We start from the raw sequence: 22293 nt of genomic DNA on the forward strand, positions 1-22293 counted from the left end.
CTCTGTAGTGTCTATGTAGGTGTGCGTACATATAATTATTATTTGTACTTTATAATTATTTTCTCTTAGCATTTTACTATTATGTATGTGTATATTTTAAATTAGTGTAGATTATTACTCTGGGGCATGAATGTTTCTGTATGTATGGGTATGTATGTGTATATGCGCATATGTATATATGTATGTGTAATGCTCTAGGTGTCGGGGTGTTTGTGGAATCAGACGCAGGAACAGCAGAGCTTCAATAGGTTGAGTTTAATTCCCAACTCGTACACAAACAATGTCCAAACCGGACTACTGGGTGTCAAATAAACACCTGTCTTCAAACATGAAGACAAAACCAGTACACACACACGAACCACTCCCGAAATCCCAAGAAACAGACGAACAATCCCGCACAAAGAAGCAGACAGGCTGGCTGACTAATAAAGCCACCCTGATTGCCAATTCCCTCAAACCAGGTGATAACCATAAACACATAAGGAGGGGGAGGAAAAAGAGTCAGTAGCAGCTAGTAGGCCGGTGACGACGACCGCCGAGCGCCACCCGAACGGGAAGGAGAGCCTGCCTCGGTTGAAGTCGTGACAGTATGGGTGTGTGTGTGTGTATATGTATATATTTTTTTTAAATATATACTTTTATATGTATTTTTTGGGGATGTGTGTGTGTGTGTGTGTATGTGTGTGTATGTGTTTGTATGTATATATATATGTGTGTATGTATATATATATATATATATATATATATGGGTATGTATGTATATATATATGTGTGTATGTATATATATATATATATATATATGGGTATGTATGTATGTGTATGTGTGTGTATGTATACATGTATATAACCTTTTTATTTATTTACTTTCTGACTGGGGGATACGTTTAATTTAGAAAAATTCTTGTTTCCGATCTAACCCACAATATGTAAATGTACGGCTGTCTAAGTTGGTTGCTGATGGTTCATGTTTAGACCGGCAGTGCTTAGCAAAATAATCTTGTGATGCTATATCTTGCTTATCTCAGGGATAGATAGACCCAAGATGACGCTTAAGTGCGCAATATGTTTAAGTTGCAACTTATTCTCTTTAGGTTTATTAGATGCTAATTGGACACTTTATTCACGGGAGCCTCCTCAGTTCATATGTTAGTAGAAGTTCTAGGATAGTGAGAGGTGAACGTACAGTTGGGACTTTATTTTTGTTTTACCTCTTGTTCGAGGTCGCGCCGTGCTTTTTTGGCATCGGCCAGACAATGTGTTTATTTTTTTTATTTTTTTATTTTTTTCTCTCCTATTTGTGTATGCCTGTTAAAGGTGGGTTGATCGGGGGGGTAAATAGTGGGGAAAGTAGGGGAACAGGGTGGGAAGTAAAGGGGCTTGCAGGGGGGGAGGGGCTGGTTGGATACTGCTCGGGTGTAGCTGCTACATATGCTGATCGTGATGGTTTGGTGCGCTTTCTTACCTTTTTATTGAGTTACAAGTTATGCAGGCCACCATAGGAACTACAAATGAGAGGGGGGCGGGGCTCACATTCACTTCCTGGAATGTCAAGGGTTTAAACGAACCAATTAAGAGAGGCAAGGTCCTAGCCCACTTGAAAGCACTCTCGTCTGATATTATATTTTTGCAAGAAACCCATCTGAAAAATAATTCTCACAGCAGACTTAAATGTAGGTGGGTGGGGCAAGTGTATCACTCTAACTTCTCTGCCAAAACGAGAGGCACAGCGATTCTGGTACGGAAAGGAATTCCCTTTCTACATAAAACCACTATTGTGGATAAAGAGGGTCGTTATGTGATCGTAATAGGAGAGATCCACTCTACTTCTGTAACTCTACTAAATATCTATGGGCCAAACATTGATAACCCCTCTTTTTTCAAAAGAGTCCTTGCCCTGATTCCAGATATCTCCCATACTAACCTGATCATTGGAGGGGACCTTAACTGTGTGCTAGACCAATATTTGGACAGATCCTCTACCCGGCGAACCCCCACCTCCTATTCAAGTGAATTCTTGAATACCTACATAAAGAATTCTAACTTATTTGATATATGGAGGATCACTAACCCCCCCTTTCACTCTCATGTTCACAATGTTTATACTCGAATTGACTACTTTTTGGTTGATGCTAAACTACTCCCCTATACCTGTAATGTGAAGTATCATGATATTATAATCTCGGACCACAGTCCACTCACCTTCTCCCTGAGATTGGGTGACATTGTACCAAACGAGAGGGTCTGGAGGTTAAATCCTCAGCTCCTCACAGAACCAACATTCTGTGAACATCTTAAAGACCAAATAACATTTTTCTTTGATACCAACGACAACACAGAGACTTCCCCAGCATTACTGTGGGAAACACTTAAGGCTTATTTGAGAGGCTGTATCATCTCCTATCAGACTGCCAGGAGTAGGCAAAACAAGGGAAAATTGGTAGAACTGGAGGGACAAATTCACTTACTGGATAGGGAGAATGCTAGACATCCATCTATGGAGAAACATAAAAAAATTACCTCTTTAAAATTTGAATATAATCAGATTCTCTCAGCTAAAATTGCTAAATCTTTTCTCTACGCCAAGCAAAAATATTTTGAGTTTGGTGACAAACCACACAAATTACTCGCCAGACAACTTCGAAAAAATGTGAGTGACCGAATGATTCACAAAGTTAAATCTGCATCTGGGGAATTACTCTCTTCCCCCAAAGACATCAATGACAGATTCCGTCAGTTTTATGAGACTCTATATACATCTAAAGCCGAGGGTCATACAGACCAATATCCCTCCTCAATACAGACCAAAAGATTTTAGCAAAAACCCTGGCTAACAGGCTTAGCACTTTAATTGGCAAACTGGTCCATTCGGACCAGACCGGCTTTATCCCGAACAGAAACTCATTCTTCAATCTCAGGCGCCTCTTCAACATTATGTATTCTCAGAGGTTACCAAACGTGGACCTTGCCATTATATCTCTTGACGCCGAGAAGGCTTTTGACCAAGTTGAGTGGTCCTATCTATTCAAAGTCCTACAGAAATTTAATATTGGAGATGGGTTCATAAATTGGATCCAGCTTTTATATAGGAACCCCTGTGCGAGAATACTCACTAACCAATCATTGTCGCCCCGATTTAACCTCTACAGAGGGACAAGGCAGGGTTGTGCGCTGTCGCCTATGCTCTTCGCCCTAATCATTGAACCTCTCGCTCAGGCGATTAGATCTGATGCAGCAATACACGGCTATAATACTAAAGATACTCTAAATAAGATTTCCCTATACGCAGATGACATTCTCCTCTATGTAACAGAACCCCAAGCTAGTATTCCAGCTATTCTTGATGTGATTAATTTGTTTGGTACCTTCTCGGGATATAGAATAAATTGGAACAAGAGTGAATTAATGCCCATACGGTTACAAAACACCTCCTGGCTAGAACATCTTCCAGTTAAGTTATCTTCAGAAAAATGTACCTATCTAGGAATTGTAGTTACCAAACAATACTCCTTACTATTTAAAGAGAATTTCCCCTCGCTGATGCAAAAACTAAAGACAAACATACAATTTTGGAGAACTCTCCCAATTTCTCTGCTCGGAAGAATTAATGCCATTAAAATGGTCTTCCTCCCACAACTGCTCTACCTATACCAGAACATCCCAGTATTCATACCTAAATCCTTTCATAAACAACTGGACTCAATTATCAATCCTTTCATCTGGGATTATAAAACACACAGGATAGGTAAAAAACACCTCTGCAAATCCAAGATGGAAGGAGGATTGTCTCTCCCAAATTTTATATTTTATTATTGGGCCGCTAACCTCCGCGCGGTTACGTTTTTGCTGGATGACGCACGTCCGTCACCCAGCTGGCTTAATATGGAGCGGGAGGAGTGTCACCCCTTCTCTATTGGTGCTGTGATTTTGTCGCCTGTCAATCTGGAGAGGTCACTTTATCGTAACAATCCTATTATACATTGCACAGTCCGAATCTGGAAGCAAATTAAAACCCACTTTGAGCTTAGACCAATGTCATTCATGCTCCCTGTTGCCAGGAACCCCTCCTTTGCCCCCTCCAACCTTGATAACACCTTTGAGCAATGGGGAGAGTTGGGGATAAGTACCATAGGGGATTTATATATAGAAGGGACCTTTGCTTCCTTTGAGTTGCTGAGGGAAACTTATAATCTTCCCAGAAGTAACTTTTTCAGATACCTACAAATCAGAGACTATGTTAGGAAACACCTCCCAACATTTGGGAACGCTAAGCCTTCCATGTTTGACGGATGCATAAAAACATCCCCCACCTCAGACAAACTGATATCTCGTTTATATGATTCTTTTCAATCGGTTAGCACACCCTCTACAGATGCCATTAAGGCAAAATGGGAGGAAGAACTAGGGACTGACATTTCGATGGCAGACTGGGAAGATAGCTTGGAGTATATCCACACCTGCTCCATTAACTCCAGACATCGGCTCATACAATTCAAGGTATTACACAGATTACACTATTCCAAAACCAAACTGCATAGGATATTTCCTGATACATCCCCTATGTGTGATAAATGTCAGGCTGCACAGGGTACACTTCTCCACTGCTTTGCCCTATGCTCTAGCTTGTATGGTTACTGGTGTGGAATTTTTAGGATCCTCTCTGAAGTTCTGGAGACTTCAATTGACCCAGACCCGCTTCTGATAATCCTGGGAGTGTCTGATTGCCGAATCGGATTAACCAACCCCCAAAAACAACTCATCTCTTACAGTCTCATTTCGGCAAAAAAACTAATCTTGTTGTTCTGGAAAAAGAGGGAAGCGCCCACTACCAAATTATGGCTCAGCGAATTGGCAAACACTGTACACTTAGAAAGGATTAGATATATTCTGAACAATAAATTATCAACATTTGATCAGATCTGGCAGCCTTTCCTCTCTTACTTGGACCATTCGGCGCTGTGAATTTGTACTTTTTAACGCACTCTCAATTGTAATATTTTAATCCACCTCTGGGCAGCACGTGCTGGCACCGCCACCCGAGCAGTGGGGAGGGGAATAAGGGGAAGGGATAAAGGGGGGGAGGGATAAAGGGGGGGAATAAGGGGGGGGTGACACCCACCCTCTTTCTTTCTACCTGTCCTTGTTTTGTATGTCTTGTTTTGTAATAATTGTTTTGTACCCAGAACTCTGGATCTTTTTATTTCTGTCTGCTCTTTTATGTTTAGTTAAAAATTGTATACCTGCCTTTCATACCTATACACCATTCCTGTGTGTGTTCAATAAAAAATATTTGAACAAAAAGTTTTGGGACACTGTAAAGTCCATGGAGAACAAGAGCACCTCCTCCCAGCTGCCCACTGCATTGAGGCTAGGTAACACGGTCACCACCGATAAATCCATGATAATCGAAAATTTCAATAAGCGATTCTCTACGGCTGGCCATGTTTTCTTCCTGGCTACCCCAACTCCGGCCAACAGCTCCGCACCCCCCGCAGCTACTTGCCCGAGCCTCCCCAGCTTCTCCTTCACCCAAATCCAGGTAGCAGATGTTCTGAAAGAGCTGCAAAAACTGGACCCGTACAAATCAGCTGGGCTAGACAATCTGGACCCTCTCTTTCTAAAATTATCCGCCGCCATTGTTGCAACCCCTATTACCAGTCTGTTCAACCTCTCTTTCGCATCGTCCGAGATCCCTAAAGATTGGAAAGCTCTTCAAAGGGGGTGACACTCTAGACCCAAACTGTTATAGACCTATATCCATCGTGCCCTGCCTTTCTAAAGTCTTCGAAAGCCAAGTTAATAAACAGATCACTGACCATTTCGAATCCCACCGTACCTTCTCCGCTGTGCAATCCAGTTTCCGAGCTGGTCATGGGTGCACCTCAGCCACGCTCAAGGTACTAAACGATATCATAACCGCCATCGATAAAAGACAGTACTGTGCAGCCGTCTTCATCGACCTGGCCAAGGCTTTCGACTCTGTCAATCATCGTATTCTTATCGGCAGACTCAACAGCCTTGGTTTCTCAAATGACTGTCTCGCCTGGTTCACCAACTACTTCGCAGACAGAGTTCAGTGTGTCAAATTGGAAGGCCTGTTGTCCGGACCTCTGGCAGTCTCTATGGGGGTACCACAGGGTTCAATTCTCGGGCCGACTCTTTTCTCTGTATATATCAACGATGTCACTCTTGCTGCGTGTGATTCCCTGATCCACCTCTATGCAGACGACAGCATTCTGTATACATCTGGCCCTTCTTTGGACACTGTGTTAACTAACCTCCAAACGAGCTTCAAAGCCTCCTTCACTCACGCCGCCTAACTTACCCTAGTAAAACTGACTATCCTACCAATCCTCGACTTTGGCGATGTCATCTACAAAATAGCTTCCAATACTCTACTCAGCAAACTGGATGCAGTCTATCACAGTGCCATCCGTGTTGTTACCAAAGCCCCTTATACCACCCACCACTACGACCTGTATGCTCTTGTCGGCTGGCCCTCGCTACATATTCGTCGCCAGACCCACTGGCTCCAGGTCATCTATAAGTTTATGCTAGGTAAAGCTCCGCCTTATCTCAGCTCACTGGTCACGATAACAACACCCACCCGTAGCACGCGCTCCAGCAGGTATATCTCACTGGTTATCCCCAAAGCCAACACCTCTTTTGGCCGCCTTTCCTTCCAGTTCTCTGCTGCCAGTGACTGGAACGAATTGCAAAAATCGCTGAAGCTGGAGACTTACATTTCACTCACTAACTTTAAATATCAGCTATCTGAGCAGCTAACCGATCACTGCAGCTATACATAGTTCATGTGTAAATAGCCCACCCCAATCTACCCACCTCATCCCCATATTGTTTTTATTTACTTTTCTGCTCTTTTGCACACCAGTATCACTATTTGCACATCATCATCTGCTCATCTTTCACTCCAGTGTTAGTCTGCAAAATGTTTATTACTTTGAAACTATGGCCTATTTATTGCCTTACCTCCTTACGCCATTTGCACACGTGTATAGACTTTCTTTTTTTCTATTGTGTTATTGACTGTACGCTTGTTTATTCCATGTGTAACTCTGTGTTGTTGTTTGTGTCGCACTGCTTTGCTTTATCTTGGCCAGGTCGCAGTTGTAAATGAGAACTTGTTCTCAACTAGCTTACCTGGTTAAATAAAGGTGAAATAAACAAAAAATCCCAGAGGATCCCAGATGGCTAACAATAACATATCCTGACATAATGTAAACGTTATACATTAAGCGCTCTCCCTCAGTGACATGAATTAGTATATTTCATATTCTCAGAACCCAACAGTAGGTTTTAAGGTGTGGCTGCATGTTTGTCGTGGACGCATTGTCACTCTTGATGTTCTTTTTCCAGATTGCAAGTGAAACACCTTTAGATGTAAGTGCCAGTTGGTAACTTTCTCACACTTGCTTGTTTAAGGTATGGATGCAACACCCCAGTATGTCTGCAGGGGCTGGTCACTGAGATTTACCATGTTTCACATGCTACTAGACTAACCTTCCAAGTAAATATGTTACAAGTCTGAACTGGCAGTCCTTGTCTTTCCTCAACTAATTGAAACCTCAGGGACAGACATGCTAAACGACTTTGATGTCAGAGCTCCCATCAGCCCTCTACACCTCGCTGTGAGTAAAGCCTACCTGCTCCTGAAGTGGTCTCCATATGACAAATGGTACCCTATTCCCTCTTTAGTACACTACTTTTGACCAGATCCTTATAGGCCCTGATCAAAAGTAGTTAACTACATAGGGAATAGGGTGCTATCTGGGATGCAGGCATGGTGTTGATTTTCCACAGGAAGTTGACTGTCCAGACAGACTCACACACCAAATTCCTATCTATTCCTGATTAGTGTGAAATACATGCATATTCTACACAGTGATGATGAGGATGACTTCCTTATTTTGCCATTTGAGTTAATCAACCTCAGAGGAGAAGTAGAGTGTTTGTTTCTCAATCCCACGCTTGGCAGGGACCTCAGATGTTGATGCTGGGCGGGAGCAAAAATGGGCTCCCGATTGAAAGACTCTGGTCTACTAGTATTTCTGTTCGGGCGTACCACTGGTCTACTATAGGACATTGATTATATTAAGAGTGTATATCTATTCAGGCGTACCACTGGACTTTGCTTGAGACTGTGTTTGTGTTTCTATTCAGGCGTACCACGGCCACCACCATGCTATGGAGGTCCTGGTTCAGTCTCTGCTGGATCTAGACGTGAGGGACAGCCAGGGGCGCACCCTCTGGACCTGTCTGCCTTAAAATGCCATGTGGAGTGTGTTGACGTCCTCATCAACCAGGGAGCCTCCATCCTGGTTAAATACTTCACCCTAAAGAGGACCCCCATCCACGCTGCAGGTACACATAGGATATCACACAGAGCTTCTGTAATTAAAAAGTTTTCCTGACCAAGATGGCCATTTGTTTGGTAATGTTGCTAGGACGACAATGTCCACTCTAGGGATGTTACATGGTATAGTGTGAACATGCCCACTAGACACTGATCTAAGGTCATTTTTTGTCATGTTTTCCACTAATGATTGAGGATCTAGGGAGGGTAAGCTGATCCTACATCAATGCACAGGGGAGACTTCTATCCTGAGCCAGGTACACAGCTAGCAGGTGACAGGCTTCGATGGCCTCAGCCCCAAAATTCTTTATTATCTGCTGTGTTAACATCTTGAGGATGTCATCTACCAACACCATTGTTCTACAAATCTGTCTGTTCATGTGAAGGTTATAGTCATCCAGCAATCTGCTCATATCCTCTCTGTTTATCCTCCTCCAGCTACCAACGGTCAATCATCTCACATTCTTATATCCTCTCTGTTTATGCTCCTTTAGCTACCAATGGTCAATCATCTGACATTCTTATGTCCTCTCTGTTTATCCTCCTCTAGCTACCAACGGTCAATCATCTGACATTCTTATATCCTCTCTGTTTATCCTCCTCCAGCTACCAACGGTCAATCATCTGACATTCTTTTATCCTCTCTGTTTATCCTCCTCTAGCTACCAACGGCCAATCATCTGACATTCTTATATCCTCTCTGTTTATCCTCCTCCAGCTACCAATGGTCAATCATCTCACATTCTTATATCTTCTCCGTTTTTCCACCTCTAGCTACTGAAGGTCAATCATCTCACATTCTTATATCCTCTCTATTTATCTTCCTCTAGCTACCAACGGCCAATCATCTGACATTCTTATATCCTCTCTGTTTATCCTCCTCCAGCTACCAATGGTCAATCATCTCACATTCTTATATCTTCTCCGTTTTTCCACCTCTAGCTACTGAAGGTCAATCATCTGACATTCTTATATCCTCTCTGTTTATCCTCCTCTAGCTACCAACGGTCAATCATCTGACATTCTTATATCCTCTCTGTTTATCTTCCTCTAGCTACCAACGGTCAATCATCTGACATTCTTATATCCTCTCTGTTTATCCTCCTCTAGCTACCAACGGCCAATCATCTGACATTCTTATATCCTCTCTGTTTATCCTCCTCCAGCTACCAATGGTCAATCATCTCACATTCTTATATCTTCTCCGTTTTTCCACCTCTAGCTACTGAAGGTCAATCATCTCACATTCTTATATCCTCTCTATTTATCTTCCTCTAGCTACCAACGGCCAATCATCTGACATTCTTATATCCTCTCTGTTTATCCTCCTCCAGCTACCAATGGTCAATCATCTCACATTCTTATATCTTCTCCGTTTTTCCACCTCTAGCTACTGAAGGTCAATCATCTGACATTCTTATATCCTCTCTGTTTATCCTCCTCTAGCTACCAACGGTCAATCATCTGACATTCTTATATCCTCTCTGTTTATCTTCCTCTAGCTACCAACGGTCAATCATCTGACATTCTTATATCCTCTCTGTTTATCCTCCTCTAGCTACCAACGGTCAATCATCGGACATTCTTATATCCTCTGTTTATCCTCCTCCAGCTACCAACGGTCAATCATCTGACATTCTTATATCCTCTCTGTTTATCTTCCTCTAGCTAACAACGGTTATTCGGAGTGTTTGCGTTTGCTGATTGGAAATGCTGACCTCCAGAGTGCAGTGGATGTTCAAGACGGGAATAGACAGTAACTCATTTGGGTTTCGGATACAATTCCTGAAATAAAGAGATTTTGACACTAGGGCTTCATCCCAAATGGCAACCTATACCCTACTTGATGCACTACTTTAAACCAAAGCCCTATGGGCTCAGGTCAACAGTAGTGTACGATATAGGGAATAGGTTGCCATTTGGGACTCAGCCTGGTTATTACCAGTTTGTAATATGACCTGTTGTCTTGTGTATCAGAACCCCTCTGATGCTGTCGGTGCTGAGCGGACACACAGACTGTGTGTACTCATTGCTCAACAAGGGAGCCAGAGACAAATGGCACAGAACAGCTCTACACAGAAGGGTAGTGAGGAGAGCTGGCTGTACGCGCTCACACACAGAAAGAGAGGGGGAGGCTTGTTCTGATCTAGGGATGGGGCCATTGAACTACTAGGGATGGCTTTGGTGTGGGATCTAGCATGGAATATAAATTATGCCCAAATATACCTATTATGATTCCTTATTATTTAATAGATTATGAATTATTCAAATCCATTCTTGTCTCCCCTCCCTTCCTCCTAGGCGGTGACGGGTCACGAGGAGTGCAGCACAGCGCCAGCTTCCTGGTTCGGAAAGGTAAGGGGCGGAGCCCTGTCCACCTGGTGGCGACGTCCGGACACATCGTGGTGCTGGGGTGGCTCCTACACACCGCCCAGTCAGTGTGGACCCTCCCCGTCATCACAGACAACCAGGGCTACACGCCACTACACTGGGCCTGCTACAACGGTACGTACTGGACAGAGGGACAGCGAAGTGAGCCCGAGGCCACAAACAAATACACACATAAATATAGCGTGTCTTAAATCACCACAGCCAGCTTCGGGAGGGCACGAACCGAGACAGTCCGCACAGGAGCCTTAAAAGTCCCTCAGACTGAGAGAGAGAGAAAAGGGGGGAGGGAGAGGGGGAGGAACAACAGGCTGGCTGGCCCACACTCATCCTCTCGTACCACCAGGTGTCCTTCCAGCAGATACTGGACTTCAGAGGAACTGCTGCTTCTATACCCCATCTTTACCTTTACCCACAAAGGTCCTAAACGGTAGAAAGTGTCCGGCCAACAGACAGACACCTTATGATGGCAATAACCTGTAGTCCAAGGGGATAGTAGCACTTCACTGAGAGCAAAACAGACAGGGACCAAAAGATGTGGAAGAAGCATTTTCAAAACCTGTTTTGACTGTAGATATTGGGCTGAGTGTTTGGGCTGAGAAAAGACATAAGGAGTGATGTTTCATTTAAGTTTCATGAGAGTGATTGTCATGTTTATCCGCACACTAAGACAGATTTCATGATCCCAAATGGAACCCTATTCCCTATACTGAATAGTACACTACTGTTGAACAGGGCCCATAGTGGTCTGGTCAAAAGCAGTGCACTCTAAAGGAAATAGGGTGCCATTTAGGATGCTGGTTTTGCATACCGGTATGTGAGCAACAGGACTTTTTGATGGGACATATTACATTTGTGTTATTAAACCTACCTGTCCTTTGGCCTCTAGAAAGTATTTTAGAAAGTAAATGATTAATTCATGTGTTCTTTCTTGTGATATTTATGTCATAATTTTATGCCTTCGTTAGTTACTGAGGGGTGGTTAGAAGAGTAGGGGCAGCTGTATGAGCGAAAACAATGATGCACACTAAGTACTACAACGTTTGTGAAAAGCACTGATACTATCCCGAGGCATGTGAGGTGGAAAACATGTCTCCCTTGGAGAGGAGAAACACTGTAAACCAATGGTAGGACAGCAGCAATTAGATTTTCTTCTGTTGGAAAATAAATATCTATATTATTTGTCTTTGGTCTTATAATCAATGTTTTTTAACAGGTTTTGCTTGCTTTAACTTCTTCAAAAAATGAAACCACTCAATCCTTGTATGTGATTGCATGTTCAAATCCCAGTTTTTGTCTCTTTTTGAAAATCATTTTAACTGGAAATATGTGCAATACATTTGCTATGTTCACCAAATCAGCAACAAGAGGTTCACAGGTTTGTTCGTGTCATTATCATTCTTTTAAACGGATGAAACTAGCACGTACATATGAAATAGTGACTGAATTCAAAACTCCCATGAATTCTTTCAGTATCTGAAGTTTGCTGTATATTTTATGAGTAATAAATGTTATTTAATGATGAACTCTGGGTTATCGGTGTGGGTTATATATTCTATTTTATTTTGCATTGCGTCCACAACATTACATTTTTAAAGGCAATAGTAGCCTACATTTGTTTACAACTCGCAGTATTTCCATGCGTGAATTTACAACCGCACAGAGCGTTGCATCAGCACGAGATTGGAAGTGCGTCAAATCTGTACAGCATTGTTACGTCATCACTGATACACGTTGAAACTGATGAGAAACCGCGGGAGCAGTTCAGTGATTCTCGCTAGTGCTGGAGGAGCGTTCATTTTGGCAAGGAAATGTACTGATTTTGCAAGGACATGGAGAATAAAGAGTTCAAGGTAGGCATGTTATTTAAGCAATAAGGCCCAAGGGGTTGTGGTATATGGTCAATATACCACGGCTAGGGGCTGTTCTTACGCCCGACGCAACCCGAAGTGCTAGGACACAGCCCGTAGCCATGTGGTATATTGGCCATATATCACGAATCCCCGAGGTGCCTTATTGCTATTTATTATAACTGGTTACCAACATAATTAGAGCAGTAAAAAATACACGTTTTGTCATGCCCATGGTATACAGTCTGATATACCATGGCTTTCAGCCAATCAGCATTCAGGTCTCGATCCACCCAGTTTATAATTATTTTTAAATCCCCATTTATATTAATTACTGTGGATTAAATATTGTTAAATAAATAAAATTATGTGCTATTCATTCTGTAATATCAAACTACAAAGTCTATGGCCGGGGAGTCATGAGAGTTGGCTAAAGGTACAGTAGAATCTGTTGTGGGTCAAATGGGGGACTAGGGTCAAAGGTTATTATGACACCACCTTCACATTTCCGTCCTAAATGGCACCCTGTTCCCTATGTAGGCTAGTGCACTACTTTTGACCAAGATACATACACTGGTTGGCTGACGTCACGAAAAACATGCGTGCTCATCAATGGCCGGAATGCGTGTATCTTGTTATGACTCTAAACCTCAGCTAGCAAGTGCTCATTATGCAAATGTATTTGTTTGCAATTAACATTTAGAGACTAAATATAGTTTACATGTTGTCAACATTCTAAGCAAACCCTGTCTATTTACCCTGTCTATTTTACCCACAGTTACTTGCCAGTGTTGTTGCTAAACAACCAACCCGTCTATATAGCCCCACAGTGGAGGTGTCATAATACCCATAAAACCTAGCGGTCAAACAGGGAGGGAAATGGTTCCAATCGTTTTTCCACCATTAATTTTTCCCATAGGCGATTTTAGAAACACATAAAACAAGGGCTGTGTTTCATGTGGGTTTACCGTGGTGTGACATTTTTATAACCATGTAAAGCTCTCATGGACAAGGTGACTTTTAGCAATACATTTGGCTCTATTTACTCTCAGATTCGAAATGTCTAATTAGCATCAAAGTAGACATGCAAAACTACAAATCCCTGCAAGCTCCTAAACGTAATTTCTAGCTGACACCTTTGCTAACAGGTATTGTGTCAATTTAAAACTTGCACTAAACAGTTCACAGAATTGTCCATTTAAAGAAATGTAGCCAATTTATTAATTACTACATTTAGCTAACATTAGATAGTTAGTCAAGAGATTCTTACCTTTGCCTCGATCAGCATGATCATCGTGGCATTTGAAATTCTTTATGATAGCCACATTAGCAGCTAATTAGCATTTCATTTTGGGGGGGTAAATACAGGCGAATATATTGACAAAAGTCACCTTGTCCTAGAGAGATTTACACAGTTATCAAAATGGTAAGCCTACCTGAAACACAGCCCTTATTTTAAGTGTTTCTAAAATCCACTATGGGAAAAATGTATGGTGGGAAAACGATTGGAACCATTTCCCTGTTTGACTACTAGGTTTTATGGGGATTTTGACTCATTACTGTGGCACTCTATAGGGCTCCGGCCAAAAGAAGTGCACTATATTGGAAATAGGGTGCTATTTCGGACACAAGCATAGATATGATGCATTATGATGTGACCGTAGAAATAGAATCACTAGAAAGGATAGAGCCTCTGACCATGGCAATTTGACTGGTAAACTGAACTGTACACCTGACATGATGTTCTGGTGATTCTATTTCTATGCATATGATGCATTATGATGTGACAATGAGTGTTGGGTTAATGGTGCTTTCAAGGCAAGTGATCTTGGTCAAATCATGACTTCCATGGTCTTTAGGTCGGAAAGTTGGAGCTCTAAAAAGATGCCAGAGTTTCCGACTTTATTTAATTTAAATTTTTTGTCATTTTTTTGTGATATCCAATTGGTAGTTACGATCTAGTCTCATCACTGCAACTTCCCAATGGGCTCGGGAGAGGTAAAGGTCGAGTCAGGAGTCCTCCGAAACATCACACGCCAAGCCGCGCTGCTTCTGACTTGGAAATCCAAGTTGGATGACTGTTGAAAACGATTTTTCCCTGTCGGAGTTAGTTTTTTCCACCCGGTTGTCTTGAACACACTGAAGTCGGAAGTCAGAGAGTTCCCAGTTGTTTTCAACACGGCTAAAGGCGACACAGTAGGTGACATCCAAACATGACTTTGTGCTGTCTTTCAGGAGTCAGAGGTCAGTGGGAATGACCTCACCCTCATAGACCTGGATGACCCCATCAATGACGGTGATGTTATGAAGGAAGACAGGTAAGTGATTTACACTAATGACACATTTGTGACTGGTTACAGGATCACATAGGTCTACAAATACAGATTCTGTAGTAGGTCAAAGGTCCTATGGAGAGGTAGGCCCAAAGCCATGTATTTAGAGAGATGGGACATCTATCTGCATTATGTTGCATTTACATCAATATGTATACATTATATGACACAGTATAATCAAAGATATCCATATGAGAGCTGGCTCCCCATGCGCAATATTGACATTTTAAACAATAATATGTAACTGAACATCTATTTTATAATTGACTTATTGGGTAAATGAAAGGCTCAAAGGCGCTAACATGGAGTCCTTTCTAAAAGTTTGCCAAATTCTCTAAATACTGTATATACCTCTGGATAGGCCGAGTCATCTCAGAGTATTGGAACCATATAATTCGAGTGATTCTATTCTAATTCTAGAATGATTCATTCTACTTCTATGATTCTAATTCTATAATTGGAACACATCCTCACACTCACATTATAGCACATTATAGTGACCTTAGAGAGATTCCTTTTTCTGTATCTAGATCTGATAAAGATCACAGAGAGGTTGAGAGACAGACCACGTTGGAAGAGGCTGTTCTAGAGACAGATATCCAAACTCTGTCACTAGAGGCTGAAGGAGAGATTGAGATGCAGGAGGCTGATCTGAAGACAGATGGCACGTCTCAGTCACAGAAGGTTGAAGGAGAGATTGAGTTGGACGATGCTGTTGTCATCCCACCTCAGTCACAGGAGGTTGAAGGAGAGTGTGAGTTGGACGATGCCGTTGTCATCCCATCTCAGTCACAGAAGGTTGAAGGAGAGATTGAGTTGGACGAGGCCGTTGTCATCCCACCTCAGTCACAGGAGGTTGAAGGAGAGAGTGAGTTGGACGAGGCCGTTGTCATCCCATCTCAGTCACAGGAGGTATGATGTTTTGTGTTTTAATGACGCATTGAAGATTAAAATGACAAATTAATTTTCAAAGCTTGAGCTAGTAAAGGTCTTCTAATCTAGGAGGCCAAAGGTGAGAGTGAGTTGAAGCAGGTTGATCTGAAGACAGCCACATCAACTCTGACACTGGAGGTCGAAGGAGAGAGTGTGATGCAGGAGAGTGATGATCTACAAACAGCCGGGACATCTCAATCCCAGGAGACTGAACGAGTGGCAAAGGTAAATGCTTCCAGATAACAGTGTGTGTGTACATTTCTGTTTGTGCATGCAGACAGTAGTTCGTAAACAGACATTGCATTAACAGTGCTATGGCGAATTTGATTGAATTCCAGCCTAAGTCTGCTTTCTGTCGTCCCCATCAGGCTGCAGTGGTGACCTTCACTAGCGTGACCCGCAAGGCTGCAGCCTCCCAGACCAGCCTCACCCTCAGCAGGGGAAAGAGAAGCTACCCAGACCTACACACCTTTGTGCAGGACATGAAGGATGGGTAAGTTTCTCTTTGGCTTCCCCATGCATCCCCTAGATATGTTCCCTATTAGAGCCTTGGTCAACAATAGTTCAGTATTTAAGGAATAGGGGCCATTTGGGACGCACCCATAGGGACAATCTCAATTGCATACTCCTCACGTCCTCTCTTCTCGCCTCCTTCTCAAAACCCATTGGATGAGAAAGCCCTCCCTTTTGACCTTCTCGTCCAATGGGTTTTGAGAAGGAGGTGATGAGTCTCGGGCAAATACAAGGGACTCAACTGACCAAATGACCAATCAGGGATGTTTGGATGTGGCCTAGTTCCGTAGAGGTCCATCCATAACGTAATCTAAGAGAATAGAGGTAATGTCATGTAGTTTAATTGTGTACCTTTATTTATTTACTTTTCAGCCATTGGAATCTGCTGAGTGAGAATATGCGTGCCGGGGTGAGTTATAGTCACTTCTAAAGTAGTTCATGTTGGTAAGATGGACCAAACATTCCAAACTCTTATTGGTGGAAATCGTGCAGGACCTTTAATTTAGAGGTTCCCAAACTTTTTCACTCAGGCCCCCCTTTCCAGCATTGGGGAACATCCTGAACCACTGCTTTAATTGACTAGCTTGAGTAAACACATGGTGCAGCAGTGCAGCTCCGTTAACAAACTAACTCTGTATGGTCTTTCAACATTTCAGATGAGCAGACATGAGTTTAGTGCCAGGTGCATGGATATCACAAATTGGGTGATGGAGTCTACATCCACTGTGGTCATTCCCGCCCTTGACCTCACCATGCAGATAGAGCTCTCTGATTCGTCAAGCTCTTCTGGATCAGGAAGTAATGAGGCAAGAGAAGGGACCTCTCTTGGCCGCAGCGTCAGATTCAGCTTTAGTGGAGGACCCAGTAGGCGCACCAGTTCTAGAACCACTTGCAGCACACGAACTCCCACCCCTTTCCCCTCCTCTCACAGGTACTTACCCCTATCCCCTCCTCTCATAGGTACTTACCCCTATCACCTCCTCTCATAGGTACCTACCCCTATCCCCTCCTCTCATAGGCACCTACCCCTATCCCCTCCTCTCACAGGTACCTACCCCTTTCCCCTCCTCTCACAGGTACCTAACCCTATCCCCTCCTCTCATAGGTACTTACCCCTATCCCCTCCTCTCATAGGTACCTAACCCTATCCCCTCCTCTCATAGGTACTTACCCCTATCCCCTCCTCTCATAGGTACTTACCCCTATCCCCTCCTCTCATAGGTACCTAACCCTATCCCCTCCTCTCATAGGTACTTACCCCTATCCCCTCCTCTCATAGGTACCTAACCCTATCCCCTCCTCTCATAGGTACTTACCCCTATTCCCTCCTCTCATAGGTACCTACCCCTATCCCCTCCTCTCATAGGTACTTACCCCTATCCCCTCCTCTCATAGGTACTTACCCCTATCCCCTCCTCTCATAGGTACCTAACCCTATCCCCTCCTCTCATAGGTACTTACCCCTATCCCCTCCTCTCATAGGTACTTACCCCTATCCCCTCCTCTCATAGGTACTTACCCCTATCCCCTCCTCTCATAGGTACTTACCCCTATCCCCTCCTCTCATAGGTACCTACCCCTATCCCCTCCTCTCATAGGTACTTACCCCTATCCCCTCCTCTCATAGGTACTTACCCCTATCCCCTCCTCTCATAGGTACCTACCCCTATCCCCTCCTCTCATAGGTACTTACCCCTATCCCCTCCTCTCATAGGTACTTACCCCTATCCCCTCCTCTCATAGGTACCTACCCCTATCCCCTCCTCTCATAGGTACCTACCCCTATCCCCTCCTCTCACAGGTACTTACCCCTATCCCCTCCTCTCATAGGTACTTACCCCTATCCCCTCCTCTCATAGGTACCTACCCCTATCCCCTCCTCTCATAGGTACCTAACCCTATCCCCTCCTCTCATAGGTACCTAACCCTATCCCCTCCTCTCATAGGTACCTAACCCTATCCCCTCCTCTCATAGGTACTTACCCCTATCCCCTCCTCTCATAGGTACCTAACCCTATCCCCTCCTCTCATAGGTACTTACCCCTATCCCCTCCTCTCATAGGTACTTACCCCTATCCCGTCCTCTCATAGGTACTTACCCCTATCCCCTCCTCTCATAGGTACCTAACCCTATCCCCTCCTCTCATAGGTACCTACCCCTATCCCCTCCTCTCATAGGTACCTAACCCTATCCCCTCCTCTCATAGGTACCTAACCCTATCCCCTCCTCTCATAGGTACTTACCCCTATCCCCTTCTCTCATAGGTACCTACCCTATCCCTCCTCTCATAGGTACTTACCCTATCCCCTCTCATAGGTACCTAACCCTATCCCTCCTCTCATAGGTACCTAACCCTATCCCCTCCTCTCATAGGTACCTAACCCTATCCCCTCCTCTCATAGGTACCTAACCCTATCCCCTCCTCTCATAGGTACTTACCCCTATCCCCTCCTCTCATAGGTACCTAACCCTATCCCCTCCTCTCATAGGTACCTTACCCCTATCCCCTCCTCTCATAGGTACCTAACCCTATCCCCTCCTCTCATAGGTACTTACCCCTATCCCCTCCTCTCATAGGTACCTACCCCTATCCCCTCCTCTCATAGGTACCTTACCCTATCCCCTCCTCTCATAGGTACTTACCCTATCCCCTCCTCTCAAGTACCTACCCTATCCCCTCTCTCATAGGTACTTACCCCTATCCCCTCCTCTCATAGGTACTTACCCTATCCCCTCCTCTCACAGGTACCTACCCTATCCCCTCCTCTCATAGGTACTTACCCCTATCATCTTCTCTCATAGGTACTTACCCCTATCCCCTCCTCTCATAGGTACCTAACCCTATCCCCTCCTCTCATAGGTACTTACCCCTATCCCCTCCTCTCACAGGTACCTACCCCTATCCCCTCCTCTCATAGGTACTTACCCCTATCCCCTCCTCTCATAGGTACTTACCCCTATCCCCTCCTCTCATAGGTACCTACCCCTATCCCCTCCTCTCATAGGTACTTACCCCTATCCCCTCCTCTCATAGGTACTTACCCCTATCCCCTCCTCTCATAGGTACCTAACCCTATCCCCTCCTCTCACAGGTACCTAACCCTATCCCCTCCTCTCACAGGTACCTAACCCTATCCCCTCCTCTCATAGGTACTTACCCCTATCCCCTCCTCTCATAGGTACCTACCCCTATCCCCTCCTCTCATAGGTACCTAACCCTATCCCCTCCTCTCATAGGTACCTACCCCTATCCCCTCCTCTCACAGGTACTTACCCCTATCCCCTCCTCTCATAGGTACTTACCCCTATCCCCTCCTCTCATAGGTACTACCCTATCCCCTCCTCTCATAGGTACCTACCCCTATCCCCTCCTCTCATAGGTACCTAACCCTATCCCCTCCTCTCATAGGTACCTAACCCTATCCCCTCCTCTCATAGGTACCTAACCCTATCCCCTCCTCTCATAGGTACTTACCCCTATCCCCTCCTCTCATAGGTACCTAACCCTATCCCCTCCTCTCATAGGTACTTACCCCTATCCCCTCCTCTCATAGGTACTTACCCCTATCCCCTCCTCTCATAGGTACTTACCCCTATCCCCTCCTCTCATAGGTACCTAACCCTATCCCCTCCTCTCATAGGTACCTACCCCTATCCCCTCCTCTCATAGGTACCTAACCCTATCCCCTCCTCTCATAGGTACCTAACCCTATCCCCTCCTCTCATAGGTACTTACCCCTATCCCCTTCTCTCATAGGTACCTAACCCTATCCCCTCTCACAGGTACCTACCCCTATCCCCTCCTTTCATAGGTACCTAACCCTATCCCCTCCTCTCATAGGTACCTAACCCTATCCCCTCCTCTCATAGGTACCTAACCCTATCCCCTCCTCTCACAGGTACCTAACCCTATCCCCTCCTCTCATAGGTACTTACCCCTATCCCCTCCTCTCATAGGTACCTAACCCTATCCCCTCCTCTCATAGGTACTTACCCCTATCCCCTCCTCTCATAGGTACCTAACCCTATCCCCTCCTCTCACAGGTACCTACCCCTATCCCCTCCTCTCATAGGTACTTACCCCTATCATCTTCTCTCATAGGTACTTACCCCTATCCCCTCCTCTCATAGGTACCTAACCCTATCCCCTCCTCTCACAGGTACCTACCCCTATCCCCTCCTCTCATAGGTACTTACCCCTATCATCTTCTCTCATAGGTACTTACCCCTATCCCCTCCTCTCATAGGTACCTAACCCTATCCCCTCCTCTCATAGGTACTTACCCCTATCCCCTCCTCTCACAGGTACCTACCCCTATCCCCTCCTCTCATAGGTACTTACCCCTATCCCCTCCTCTCATAGGTACTTACCCCTATCCCCTCCTCTCATAGGTACCTACCCCTATCCCCTCCTCTCATAGGTACTTACCCCTATCCCCTCCTCTCATAGGTACTTACCCCTATCCCCTCCTCTCATAGGTACCTAACCCTATCCCCTCCTCTCACAGGTACCTAACCCTATCCCCTCCTCTCACAGGTACCTAACCCTATCCCCTCCTCTCATAGGTACTTACCCCTATCCCCTCCTCTCATAGGTACCTACCCCTATCCCCTCCTCTCATAGGTACCTAACCCTATCCCCTCCTCTCATAGGTACCTACCCCTATCCCCTCCTCTCACAGGTACCTACCCCTATCCCCTCCTCTCACAGGTACTTACCCCTATCCCCTCCTCTCATAGGTACTTACCCCTATCCCCACCTCTCATAGGTACTTACCCCTATCCCCTCCTCTCATAGGTACTTACCCCTATCCCCTCCTCTCATAGGTACCTACCCCTATCCCCTCCTCTCATAGGTACTTACCCCTATCCCCTCCTCTCATAGGTACTTACCCCTATCCCCTCCTCTCATAGGTACCTACCCCTATCCCCTCCTCTCATAGGTACTTACCCCTATCCCCTCCTCTCATAGGTACTTACCCCTATCCCCTCCTCTCATAGGTACCTAACCCTATCCCCTCCTCTCACAGGTACCTAACCCTATCCCCTCCTCTCACAGGTACCTAACCCTATCCCCTCCTCTCATAGGTACTTACCCCTATCCCCTCCTCTCATAGGTACCTACCCCTATCCCCTCCTCTCATAGGTACCTAACCCTATCCCCTCCTCTCATAGGTACTTACCCCTATCCCCTCCTCTCATAGGTACTTACCCCTATCCCCTCCTCTCACAGGTACCTACCCCCTTTCCCTCCTCTCACAGGTACCTACCCCTTTTCCCTCCTCTCACAGGTACCTACCCCTTTTCCCTCCTCTCACAGGTAGCTACCCCTTTTCCCTACTCTCACAGGTAGCTACCCCTATCCCCTCCTCTCATAGGTACCTACCCCTATCCCCTCCTCTCACAGGTACCTACCCCCTTTCCCTCTCACAGGTACCTACCCCTTTTCCCTCCTCTCACAGGTAGCTACCCCTTTTCCCTACTCTCACAGGTAGCTACCCCTATCCCCTCCTCTCACAGGTACCTACCCCTATCCCCTCCTCTCACAGGTACCTACCCCTAGCCCCTCTTTTCACAGGTACCTACCCCTAGCCCCTCCTTTCACAGGTACCTACCCCTATCCCCTCCTCTCACAGGTACTTACCCCTTTCCCCTCCTCTCATAGGTACTTACCCCTTTCCCCTCCTCTTCTTGTAGGTCTTTCTAAAAACATTATTCCCATGTCCCTTGTTATAGGTACAAATATCCATTCCAGATCCACTTAGTGAGAAATACTACTTAGATACTTCCAAATTCTTGGATCATATTTTGTATTTTGTTACCATGTACTATTCATTTCTGTTGTGCCTTCTGCAGGTCCATGACTTCCTTGCTGAGTGAGGATGAAGAGCGATATGTCTCCTC

The 22293-nt window shown here is 44.8% G+C and overlaps 1 protein-coding gene across 1 annotated transcript; it reads left to right on the forward strand.

The window, feature by feature from the left end:
* The first annotated feature begins 12484 nt into the window (after positions 1–12484).
* LOC120037280 (retinitis pigmentosa 1-like 1 protein) lies at positions 12485–21981 on the forward strand. The gene is made up of 6 exons (XM_038983449.1): positions 12485–12612; positions 14845–14927; positions 15473–15854; positions 15945–16100; positions 16244–16368; positions 21939–21981. The coding sequence occupies exons 1-6, from the start codon at positions 12592–12594 to the stop codon at positions 21979–21981; spliced, it is 810 nt and encodes a 269-aa protein (XP_038839377.1). The 5' UTR covers positions 12485–12591.
* The last annotated feature ends 312 nt before the right edge of the window (positions 21982–22293 follow it).

Source organism: Salvelinus namaycush, unplaced genomic scaffold (genome assembly GCF_016432855.1).
Source record: "Salvelinus namaycush isolate Seneca unplaced genomic scaffold, SaNama_1.0 Scaffold167, whole genome shotgun sequence".
NCBI classification, from domain to species: domain Eukaryota; kingdom Metazoa; phylum Chordata; class Actinopteri; order Salmoniformes; family Salmonidae; genus Salvelinus; species Salvelinus namaycush.

What these genes read in the sequence shown, in the direction of transcription:
- LOC120037280 (XM_038983449.1), top strand. Translation starts at nt 12,592, where the DNA reads ATGGAGAATAAAGAGTTCAAG. An exon ending in AGACTGAACGAGTGGCAAAG is followed by an intron (nt 16,101 to 16,243) that starts GTAAATGCTTCC and finishes CGTCCCCATCAG; the next exon opens with GCTGCAGTGGTGACCTTCAC. An exon ending in GTGCAGGACATGAAGGATGG is followed by an intron (nt 16,369 to 21,938) that starts GTAAGTTTCTCT and finishes CTCCTCTCACAG; the next exon opens with GTACCTACCCCTAGCCCCTC.